General features: G+C 35.2%; 1 protein-coding gene across 25 annotated transcripts in view; it reads right to left on the bottom strand.

Moving 5' to 3' along the window:
• Nucleotides 1–390: 390 nt before the first annotated feature.
• The window catches only part of DZIP3 (DAZ interacting zinc finger protein 3), an 86,651-nt gene continuing 74,091 nt past the window's right edge, over nt 391–12,950 (bottom strand). For all 25 annotated transcript variants that reach the window (XM_072722466.1, XM_072722483.1, XM_025990013.2 and 22 more), the window contains 8 exons: nt 11,668–11,755; nt 9,696–9,797; nt 8,347–8,472; nt 6,338–6,477; nt 4,802–4,922; nt 4,148–4,291; nt 3,966–4,067; nt 391–2,101 (listed from right to left, as the gene is read on the bottom strand). In XM_072722466.1, coding sequence (XP_072578567.1) covers nt 1,991–2,101; nt 3,966–4,067; nt 4,148–4,291; nt 4,802–4,922; nt 6,338–6,477; nt 8,347–8,472; nt 9,696–9,797; nt 11,668–11,755 — 934 coding nt within the window. In that variant the 3' untranslated portion in view covers nt 391–1,990. The remainder of the gene's footprint in view (nt 2,102–3,965; nt 4,068–4,147; nt 4,292–4,801; nt 4,923–6,337; nt 6,478–8,346; nt 8,473–9,695; nt 9,798–11,667; nt 11,756–12,950) is intronic.

The following is a 12,950-nucleotide window of genomic DNA, read 5'->3' as shown; positions in this document are numbered from 1 at the left end:
AAGGAAGGAAAAACTACTTTTCTTGTTTGCACAGTCAACCCAAAATGGGGATACAGCCCTGAAGTACTAGAAGAGAACACTAGCTAAGGGACAGAAGATCTGCATTCAAATCCCAAAATGCTATTCTGTAGCTATAACTATGGATCTGTAGAATTGGACATGACTTTCAAAAGTACAATCCTACCTACTACATATCAGCTACTGTGCTGAGTACTCAGGTCCTATCCTCAGACCCAAGATATGATCGTAGGCAAAATATAGTTATGAGGGTGAAATCTAGAGGATTATTAAAGACCCTAAAAGCTCGGATATTTTATGATTCTACAAGTCTCCATGAATGCCTTCTTGGGGATTTTACTTATTGTCAGGAAAAAAAAAAAACACCCACAATTAAACAGATATAAATGTTTTAAATAGATTTAAAGTAGTTTCAGGATACATTTAAATTGAAACACAGATAAAATCTTTCCCACATGGAAGTGAAATTGGAGTTGTAAACAAACTAAGAAACAGTTGTTTTACAAGATAATTTGCCATAGAACCATGACCTCAAGGTGTCAGACGAGATAATTATATTAGAGGCCTTATAATTTCTGTATTTTTCAATTCCAAGACATTCTTGGCATTCTAAAAGTGTCTAGAAGACTGCCCTCATTTTTGGATATCTTCCTCCACGTTTTCCAATCTATTGTCATTACAGAAGAAAACATTTAGCATACAATTATAGAAATAGCAGTTTTAAATAGAGATTTAAAGTAACTTCAAGATACATTTACACTAAAATACACAGATAAAATAGTTGCTGAGTCAAAACACTTATTTCAATAATTTATGGAAACAAATATGAACCAAGTAACATCTTACACCATAACTGAATTCTTCAGATTTTTTTAACTACAGACATGTACAACACTTAAAACATTTACACAATACTATTTTCAAAATAGGTTTTTGACCTCTAAAAACAGTTCCTAGTGACAAGCTTTAGATAGCAGCTTAGCCCAATAAATATCAACTTTGTCATAAGTAGCATCTGCATACAAACAGTCCCCCAAACCCTGCAGCATGACAAAGTGAAAATAAACTTTTAAGGCAGAAAAAAGAATCAAGTGTAAGGTCCAATGACAATGTTTACAAATGACCATAAGATCTCAATTATTCAACTGAGCAAGTGACTTAATTTACACATTAACTCATTTTTATTTCCTGATTTGGGGAATATTTATGCTATACCTACTGTGCAAGGCATTGAGAACACAAAGGAGGATCAGACATGGTCCCAGTAGTGTGCTGGTAAATGTTTAACAAGTTCTTGGGAAGAGAAGCCCTGACTTACAACATTTACAAATTTCTATGGTGTAAATACTCCCACTATGGCAGATTTCAAGCTATGAACAAACTATTATTAGATAAGCTCCAACACACCACTATATGGCCCCCACACTCAAGTAGCTCATAATCTTTTTGTGGACACATATTTAGAGGCCAGAGAAGAATGGGGAAGATAGGGGCAAATTTTAAATAATTCAATTATGTATTTTGTAAGCAGTTTTAAAACTTAAAAGAAACAATAAAATGTATGGAATTTTCCTACTTGTTTGCTGTTCCACTTTTCCTCTTAAATTTATTTCAGGAAATTAAAATGTAGCATATTTGGGGAATAGTAAAGAAAAAGTGGAATAAGAAGGAAAAAGCATAGATCTTAGGATGTTTTTTTCTTGTCTAACAATGATGTTTACATTGGAAGAAAATGCTTAACATATGGGCAAATACAATGTAAGTTTTAAAATTTAAGCCCTTTCCGCTCCAAGTCCTGAAGGTTTGTCCTGTCCTCTTTGGCTGCAGCTTTGATGAGATTAGCTAGCTTCTTTTACACAAAACTAAAGAGTACACTGCTTCACAACACTCACACTATCAGTTCATAACAAAAGGCAAAACTAAATTCTGGAATCTGATAACTGAACTTCCTTTGCATAATCACATCCTTGGATCAGATCTTGGGCAAGTGTCGGCTGGGGTGACCCGGAAATTCTTCTGGTAACAAAACATGGAGTCTGCAGGTTGGGCATGTCCCCTGTTGCATCAGCCAAGGTCTAATGCACTAAGGAGCAAAAATATTCATGTCAGTTTCTCTGACTTAGCCTAGCAGAGGCAACTGGTACTCTACATAATAAGTTACCTTATCTAGTAAATTGCCAAGCCAATTGCTGTAATAATGGCATTTTCTCTGTAATTCGCTGAGTAATACAGCTTGTAACAGAACCTTTCAGCAAGTTCATGTGATTAGGATCCTTTCCCCAACCCCAATTTTCAGGATGACTTAGCAACTCTTCTTAACAAGAAGGCTGGGGATCCCTGGGTGGCGCAGCAGTTTGGCGCCTGCCTTTGGCCCAGGGCGCGATCCTGGAGACCCGGGATCGAATCCCACATAGGGCTCCCGGTGCATGGAGCCTGCTTCTCCCTCTGCCTGTGTCTCTGCCTCTCTCTCTCTCTCTCTCTCTGTGACTATCATAAATTAAAAAAAAAAAAAAAATCAAGAAGGCTGAGGGAATCTGCTACGTATTTTTCCTCTGGCTTATTATACATTGTTGTTTTTAACCAGAAAAAAATGGTAACATATGAAAGTCACCAAGACCCTGTATCAAGTGTTTATGGTGTTTTGAACTTAAAATCCCTGGATGATGGATATACTTTTCAGATGGCTCTTTGGTGACAATGATGGTATGAACCATCTGTTACATCATTTGCTTGAATACTAACTTTCCAAAAACAAACCAATTTTACCTGTATAAATAATGAGAGCCAAGGCAGATAAGAGATTAAGAAAAGGCACTATATGGGCACCTGGGTGGCTCAGTGGTTTGAACATCTGCCTTTGGCTCAGGTCATGATCCCAGGGTCCTGGGATTGAGTCCCGCATCAGGTTCCCTGTGGGAGTCTGCTGCTCTCTCTCTCTCTGCCTCATGAATAAATAAGTAAAATCTTAAACAAAACAAAACAAAACAAAAAACCCACTATATATTAGGCCCACTAACTGTAACCCTAAAAAGTAACCTGAATGGGTTATCTGTTTTCCATTATATGGGCAATGGCACAGAGTAATAAGTTTCATGAAACATTTATTTTCTAAATGGGTAGGACTTTAACAACTTCAAAAGACTAAGTATCTTTCCCGATATTTTGGCATTAGCCTGTGTCTATTTCTTCATGTCAGAATAGAATGAATATATAATTCTGTATTAGGTATCACATATCTTTGAAATCATGTTTTACAGATATGGCTTGAATGAGCTAGCTACTGTTCACTTCCCTGAGGAGACTTTATGTAAGATTGTATTTTCCCGGATCAAATTACATCTTTATACCAGAAGACTTGGATCATAAATTGTATATCAATAGCATTTGCACAGCAACACCACCAGGAATTAATCTATATAAAGTGCCAAAAATCAATGAAAGATATGCTAGTCTTGTATTTTTCTAACATCAAAACTAAAACCTGAGCATCTAAAGAGCAAATACAAGAGCCTGGACAGACTATTAAGGTAAATCTTATGCTTTATAGGAGGCCATCAGTACATGGGAATAAAGGACACTATATGTTTATAGCCAATCAAGGTGAAGGAACACTATTGCTAAACTGCCACTGAATCGCTATGTCAATTAACATTCCTTCCAGTTCTATTCAAGGGAACCACTTCATATTATTTCAATCTCATTGTTATCTCCTCTTTTCCTGTAAGGTGTATGGAGATCTGAGAAAGCACAGTGCAAACTGGGGCTAGGTACAGGGAAGCAGGTGTAAATGTTTCTGTGTGGTACTCTAAAGCCCTGAGTTATATTCTGTGGAAGTCAGGACACAGCAATAGCTGATGATACATGTATATGATTTCAAGTAAGGCAGCATGAATCTCGCTTAGTTGTTTTAATGGAAAAATATTTAAAAGGTAAGTTTAAAGGGTTACCTGAGAGTGGAATTTGTGAGCACAAGGCAAAACAGAGAGGTTTTCTGGAGAGAGATTCTCATGACAGATCACACAAGGCTCCTCTTCTTCCTCATCATCATCCTAGGGAAAATACACATAAGGTTCAATTCAGCTCATTTTTTTCTCCCAAATTTAAATGTACTTAAAATCAACAGTCTCACCAAATTATTAGCTCCTTCCCATGAGGCAGGCCCTTGTGAACTGAGGGGCCTCCAGGCTGGTTTTGGAGGCTGGGCAGCATTAGATTGTGGAGGAGTGTGGCTAGGTGAAACACAGTTACCATTTGGCATAGATTTTCCTTGACTCTGAAAACAAGAATATTGTATTTTTTTTCAAGTGTTCTAAAACAGGAAGAACAGAATAGCACAGAAAATGAAGTACAGTAAAGAATTAGCAAAAGGAAAAAAAAAAAATAAAAAAAAAAAAAAAAAAAAAAAAAGAATTAGCAAAAGGGTAAAGGTCAATTAGACTCATGAGAAATCTTGATACAAAATGTTAGCAACATTACTCGTTTTCTTCCCCTGGCTCTGAGTACACAACACAACTGTATATGCTTTTAATTAAAACAAGTCTTTACAAAAATAAGAAAAAAGTCTTCCTTAAGAGTCAAAGCAACCTAGGATAAATTTCAAGATCAGTTTTATTCTAGAATCATCAGGTAGTATTTCAAAAAGACTTCCTATATCATTTGTTAAATTTAAGTTGAATTGTTAATGGACAATTTAATATAATAGGTTATTGATTTATAGACATAAAGATGATTAAAACCACTTACTACTACACAGAAGGGCAGAGAGATAGCATTTTGTTTTTACCTGTGATCTCTTGGGATCAATAAATTGGGAAATCTTATACACAATTTCATCAAATGTCAGTCCAGATAAGGACTTTCCATGAATGTCCTTCAATTTCCGTAAGAAATCTGTAAGCTCCTTTCTGGAAGAGATCAAAGAAAGAGCAGTGGTGAATTTTTCCTACTGCTTTGGGGTGCGCCCCGTGCCCACAAGATACAAAATCCTATTCTAGGATTTATATGCAGCAGGATATAGATGTGGCCCTTTAGATAGATCTCTGAGCTAAAGTCTACTAAAGTTTAATATTCTTTCCAAAAACAGGTTTTGTTTTTGAAAGCTTGTATGAAAACTGAATTTGTTACCTCTTACTATGTAACTGAGCTCTTTATATCGTGTCTCCAATAGCTTTTACTCAGGACTAAAATGCTCCTTTTTAACTATATTACTATAGGTCTGTCTCTCTTCTGTGTTAATTTTACTGTTGTAAAACTCAAAACAAAGATTACACAGAACAGTGAAGCTAAATTAAGACACATTAAATATTCCTAGTTTTTTTTTTTTTAAGACTTTGACTTTTTTTTGAGAGAGAGAAAGCGTGCAAGAGCGAGCACACAAGCAGGTGGGGGTGGGAGACGAAGAAGTAGGCTCCCCATGCAGCAGGGAGCCCAATGTGGGCCAGATCCCAGGACCCTGGGACCATGACCCCCAACTGAAGGCAGATGCTCAACCAACTGAACCACTCAGGCACCCTCTGTTTTTTTTTATCAGACAGTTAGTATGTTCTTTTTCAATTCCCATAGTCCACAGACCCAAGGCCTCTAAATATATTTTTGGTAGGACAGACCAGGATGAAATATTTTCTTTACCAAATGAAGTGTCAGGTCATCAGCCTAACAAAAACTACCTTTGATTTACTATTCATTTTATACAACAACTCTATTACAGTTCTATTTTCATTATCTATTCACTATCATTATCTATTCATACTTATAAAACCACAATCTAATCCTGAAGCATAACAATGTTATTAAATAAAAATATTAGGCTTCAAATGAAAATACTGGTTAAAAACTTAAGCGAAAAAAAAAATCTTTCTGCCAAAGTCAGCACTGTGAAAAGCACACTAAAACCATTTCTTGCATTTAACTATGTTCTATAACAAAAACTAAGAGCCCTTAATAAAATTAAGGAAAGAGGAGAGTAAAACCTGATGTTTGGGCTTATATAGCATACAATCAACCTAAAATTCACTTTGGAAAGAGGTTATTAAGATAATCATTACAGTTTGTGGCATTAAAATTGGATAGGTTTATAACTAGTTGTACTTTTATTGGTCTTAAGTTATGAGAGAATAGGTTTTTAAATTTAGGTTTGCTCATTTGTTAAATTTAGTGAAGAGGTTTAGCATTTATATTGAACACTATTCCTTTAAATTTCATTTTCTTTACCAAGGCCACAGTAAGGAAATATATTTATGTTTGTTTCGTTGCCCTAATTATGGTTATGGAAACTGTAGAGTATTAATCTGTACTCACAACTAAATAAAAATTAAGGTACCTGGTTTGTTGTGGAAAAGCAGTTTTCAGCCTGTCTGTAATCCTCTCCCAGTTCATCATGGGGGGATCACTTCCCAGACCTGCACTGGGAGACACAGCCTCTCCCACAGGTGCCGGCACAGTCCAGGCTATACCAGTCATCTGTAAGGAGCACAGTTATAACCCATCAGCCTCAGTTATTAGGAAGTAACTTGGTATTTCCATACTTCAGAAAATGGGTAGAATGAAGAAGAGGAATAGTGACATATACATTCCTTTTTCAGAGTTGTATTTTTTGTTTTAATATATATATATATTTTTATTGAAGTTCGATTTGCCAACATATAATACCAGTGCTTATCCTGTCAAGTGCCCTCCTCAGTGCCCATCGCCTAATCACCCCATTAGAGTTTGATTTAACTAGCACAATAGTATTTATTGTTTATGATTACCCTTATTTTAAAAGGGGAACATGTGAGTCTCAGCAACTGTAAGTATACAGAAATACAGAGTATTTATTGCTGTTATTTTAAAAAACTAGAAACAACCTACTCTGCTGATAGGGGAATCAATCCTTAAAGAACAGATCTATATACCTAAGTATGAGATGTCATGAAATATTTCATTTTTTAAAGAGTCTGTGGTAATATTAAATTAAAAAATATATATGCATAGAAAAAGGTGTCAAGTTCTAAACAATCTTGTAAACAGTGATTATTTCCTGGGATTTAACTACAGGGTAATTTTGCTTTCTACTTTGTATATTTCCATGTTATTTGATTTTTTATTATTATTTTTCTAATTATAAAATAGTTTATGCTAAAGTTGAATTTTCAAAAAAATAAAGATGAGAATACTATTAGAATGTCTGCCCAAGTCTCATGAATGTTACAGAGAGAGGTGGTGTGAAGTTGCAGTGACACCTCTGAGCCATGAAACCATCAAAGTTTTGCCATATGGTAGTTTCTTCTTAGAAGCTTTAAGATTCCAATTAATATCAGCAAGTGAATGTTTTCATCTGATTACTAGGATAATTATAAACATGACAACTTTTACCTAAGGTTCTATAGGTTACTCACGAAAACTAACAGATACTGAAATAACTGAAATAACTCATACAAAGCCTACTAAGTCAGAGGAGAATACTGCCCAGAAACTGGGTTTGCCTCAATATCAAGCTTTTCCTCAGGAATCAGAAAGTAATCTTATTAGAAGGCTGAGGTACTTTAAAGTTTTCAATAAAGTTTTACATATATAGCTCCGCATATGACGAGCAACACCGTGATATCACAGGGATAACATGTTAACTGATACCACATCTGTTTAAGACCTATATACATATTTGTTTGCAGAGGCAGACTCTACAAAAATGAGTCCATCTAACTGTATATTTCAAAGGGAGACTGTCTGTAGGTACAAAAACTGACTAGAATATATTTATGGAAAAGTCAAGATTAGAGAATTTTTCATTATATATTTAACATCCACCTTCTAGGAGAAGTTTTTTTTTTTTTTTTTAAAATATAGAATGTTTACCTTCGCCAAGATTACAACTAATAATCCTAGTCATTTAAAATTTCTCTGCTGCTTCAGGTTTGGATAAGGCTTTCTGGCTAGTTGTAGATAGGAAGATTCCTAACTTTACAGTGGAATACATTCCAAGATGGTGCTAGTTATATTTATAGATAAAGTTGAAACACTGTTCTACTTACTATTCCTATGTGTGTATTAATCTTTCCAAACATGCTAAAATACAGTTATTAAAAATGTCATTTACCCTGTATTGTTGCCTATTATAGATGCAAAACTTTAAAATCCTATAAGAATTATCTACTATAAAAATGTATTAATCAGCTAATGAAATAATGTAAGTAATGCTCCTAGCACAGTGCCTCAAATAGAACAATTCATCCAATTTTCATTCAATTATCCTCCCCTCCACTACTACCACCACTTATCAAATAAATAGATGACATTCACTCAAGAAATCTACTGTGGTGAAATAGATTTTCACCAAAAAAAGATCTGTACCAGGGGGGCTCTAGGCTGGCCAGGTGCAGAGATGACTCCAGGGCAAACGGCAGGCATCTGAGGAACAGTGAGTATGGGTCTAAAGAAAGATTCTTTCACAAGGGGTCTTCCCAAGAACTGCTGCATCTAAAACAGAAAAGGTTACAAAAACAAAAACCCTATACATTTATATTTATATACGCAATGATCTAAACTCAGAAAACAATGGGGGGAAAAAGCAATTTGAAATCTAGATACAAAGCACCAGCATTACACGTGGTATTTTCCTAAGAGTTAACTGTATGAATATTTGGAAAAGCAAAGGGCAGTCAAATATACTAAAGAACAGAGACAAGAAGTGGGTTCTAGTCTTACCTTCTTTCTACCTAGTTAGGTAACTCCGTCATTTACATTAATATATTCCTTATCAGGGTAGTTGGGTATGATGAAGTTCTAAACCTAGCATAAGAATGTTCATAATGTAGTGCTTCTATAAAAACTGAACTGACCAAAAACATAAGAGGCAATACTGCATTCTAAAGACCCTGGTGTATACCATATTATGCTTTTAGTTTTGGATTCTGCTTTTGAAACTGTATAACTCCACACAATTCATATACTAAAGTTCTCTGATACACTCAACTACTTACAGATATAACATTTTCAAAGTTCAACTACAAGCAGGAATGCTGTTGAAAACTGATGTGCCACTAAATATCTCACACATATTTCCAGATCTGATAATAAAAATTATCACCTAAGGGTTCTCTCCTAAACGTTATTTTGGAAAGCTGTGTGAATTATACTGATTTAAGGTACTATGTTTCCTAGAAGATAATATAAATAATGCGACAGAGAGCTATCTAGTTGAGACCCACTGATTCCCGACAATAAACAGGGAAGGGGCATCAATGGAAGCTGTGAAAGGTAGAATAAAAGAAAAGTTAAGGAAAAGAATGTCAAAAGTAGAAGTGGAGGGATGAAGTCTAGCCAGCTAGGGTACTATGCCAAGATGTTTTAGTCATCAGGGTAACCTGAGAGCATGGGAATTCTGTACATTCATCAGTTTTCTCCTACACTGCAGCTGGGATTGACAGGATGAATGAAAATACATTACTTCTTTAGATACTAAATGCCTTTCTATCATCCAGTGATAATACAACTATATACTGGCCTCAGCTAAGCCAGCCAACTAGTTATATTATCTGGAGATAATATAGCAAGAATGGACATAATTACAAACAGTATGTACAACATGTGCCTATTCTATTTTGAACACACTTCAAATATACTGAATATTCACTATTATATAGCCTTTAACAGTTCATGAAGATAAAGATTGCCATTTTTCAAAATGTCATATTTCTTACCAGTATCTCAGGACTAGGTGGTGGTGGTGGTAGTTGGATTGGAGGCAGGGTACTCAAGGCAAACCCTTGCTTCACCTTGTTAATTTGTTCATTGTACTGTGTCTAGTAGAAGAAGAGAAACAATATTTTAGAGCAAAATCAACTTCAAAGAAATAGCATATGGGAACACTTGATGTAGTTTTGAGTAATAAATCATGTAATATTATTCTCAACCTATTATGTCAGGAATAACATAAAAACAGTTGACATAAAAATAATTCTGTAACACTATCCTCATATGTAAAAAGTTGTATTTTTAGAAGTATCTGTCAGTTGGCAAGATACATAGAGACATAAATTCCTGTGATAATTCCTCAGTATTTCCATAATTTTCAGCCCCTAAATGAGAACCAATTATAAAATGAAAAGCATCTAAAGATTCAAGAAACTATGAGTAATATACAGGCTAATAAATATGGGGGAAAAGTATCTTTGACGAAGAGTTGAGCTACTTGTAAATGTTCACTGGAGGGGAAATTTTAGGGAATACTCACTAAATACATTTTGTTTATTTGAAAGTTATACCTCTAGCTTTGTCTAGTATCAAATATACTTTTGTTTAATTCTATTGGATTTTGCCAAAAGTATGACTCTAATCCCTGAAACTCAACAAAATGCTTTCAACATCTGTTCGCACTGTCCTCATCTTACTTTGCAGTATTTTTTGTTTGTTTTTAAAGATTTTAGTTATTCATGAGAGATGCAGAGAGAGGCAGAGAGATAGGCAGAGGGAGAAGCAGGCTCCATGCAGGAAGCCCGATGTGGGACCTGATCCCAGGTCTCCAGGACCAGGCCCTGGGCTGAAGGCAGGTGCCAAACCGCTGAGCCACCCAGGGATCCCTACAGTATTGTTTTGTAAAACCCACAGAGGCTGAAAAAGAAATGCTTAAACAAAACATTTAGATACTTCACACAGAAGACATGTACTTGAAAGAAAACAAGGATGGAGAAAAAGAGGCAGCTCTTTTGAGGCCAGAACTGAATAAACCCAACATAAATGCTGAGCATCACTAAGAATTGAGTAAGAAAGAGTCTGGGAGAGAAACAGTCAAGACCACTAAAGGAAAAGCTAGACAGAAGGTAATACTTTGAGGCTGTGGTCACAATTAAATATCATTGTTTTGCTAGCAGTGTTGTGAAATCACAAAACAATGACATTATATATTTACTTTCTTTTGAAAAATTTTATTATTTACTTATTTGAGATTTGAGAGAGACTGTGCGAGAACGAGTGCACATGAGAAGAGGAAAAAAAAAGGGAGAGAAGCAGGAAAAGCAGGCTCCCTACTGAGCAGGGAGCCTGATGTGGGGTTCAATCTCAGTACCCTGGCTGGGATCCTGACCTCAGCTGAAGGGAGATGCTTAACTAACTGAGCCACTTAGGCACCCCTATTATATTTACTCTAAGATATAATACAAAATATCCTAAAGCCAAATGAAGAAATTAATATTCTGTGGGTTACCTCCTTAGATTACCTTAAGCATGGTCCTAATTCTATTAAACCAATAATGAATAATTTATTATTTTGTATTATGAAATCATTATATAAAAATTTAAGATTGAAAACTAATACAGGTCTGCTTGATCTTGCTTTAAATTTTATAAACACATAATTATTCAGACCAAGTTAAAACATTTATTTCTGACTGGAGCAGCATCAACTTTGGAATTTTAGGAAAACTAGATGTGAAACACAATTTTTGAGTTTATCATTTCAGGTCCTGTATGACCTGAATGACCTGAAAGGCCTGAAAAGATCACATGCATAAAGTAATCGATCTGAAACCTTAAAAAGGCATAAACTTTAGTTAACTGAAAAAAAAAAAATTCTTTAAAGTTCTTCAGTAATTATTTTTAATATTAGATGTTTCTTTAAGTGTATACCATCTATAACATTCAATCAATTTACTACAGAGATACTTCACCACTTACCCTGAGGAATGCAATCTTGTTTCTAACATCTGTTACAATGGCATTCCAACTCTCTACTGCAGCCTTTAATTGGAGTGATTCCAGATTGCTGGTGTAGGAAAGGAGACACAAGAGAAAGTTCTTTCTTTTTATATACCACATAGGTCTTCAAAAATTTCTATTATATTCTTTAGCATATATGTAAATAACATAAAACAACAACAAAATTACCTCCATCACCAACAATTACCTCTAACGGGTACAAAGTTGTATGGAATGATATAAAAATAAAACAAAGACTGGGAATACATAAGATTTCTTTTTTCAAGAGCAAATATTACTTCTGCTTCCAGAATATCAAGTGTTCTTCTATCTTGGCTATATATATAAACATATATACATATATATAAACATATATATATATATATATATGTTTTAGAACATACAAAACCTATACACAGGAATCCCTCCACTGAAGTAAGAGAGAAACTGCCCTCGCCATCCAATGCAGAAGCATTCTCAAAGATGTTGACCCCTCTTAGAAGCAGGTTTTGGACTATCTTCACTGTAACCCTGACCTCACCGTGCCATGGTTGGTCTATCCACTCTTCTGCAAATTAGAAAGGATACTCCTTATGGGAGGGCAAATCAGAAAGAAGTACCTCTTCTGCGAGGATTAATTAGATTGTTGCCTCTATGCAGTGCCTAAATTGCACAAACACAGCAGCTCTGCCAATCATGCCCACCAAATGACTTAAGCAGGAACAGCTTTGAGGTGTTTAAGGTCTGCCATCTCTAGAAGAGAGACTTCATGAGGCCTTTCAAAAGGCTCTGTTATAACCGCCCCACCTCAGTATCACCCAGCACATCAGCTTTAAGAGAACAGAACAAGTTATCACTGAGAACATCTTACACAAAGAGGCTTGACAATATTTTAGTTTATAGAGTGCCCCTTCTTCTTCTAGAGCAAGCAAAGATAGACTGATCACCTACAACAGTACTTCCCGGACCTGAATGCAGATCAATATATCCTGGGAATCTTGCTAAACATCAGAGATTCTGACTCTTCAGAACTGAAGAATAATGATAATCATTAAAATGATAATCATTAAAAAATAATGATGTCTTGGTCCCAGGAATGCTAATTAATTTAGTATGAAGGTATATACTCCAAATTAAATTATAAATTTAAGGATAATCTCATGCAACTTGCCCAATATTTGAAAACCATTCATTTATTATAGCATAGCAAGAAATTGCCTTTAACATACGATTTTAGGTGTTAACACTGATTTTTCCTTCAA

This window comes from Vulpes vulpes, chromosome 1, assembly GCF_048418805.1.
Source record: "Vulpes vulpes isolate BD-2025 chromosome 1, VulVul3, whole genome shotgun sequence".
Taxonomy (NCBI): domain Eukaryota; kingdom Metazoa; phylum Chordata; class Mammalia; order Carnivora; family Canidae; genus Vulpes; species Vulpes vulpes.
This window is presented reverse-complemented; position numbering and strand designations above follow the sequence as displayed.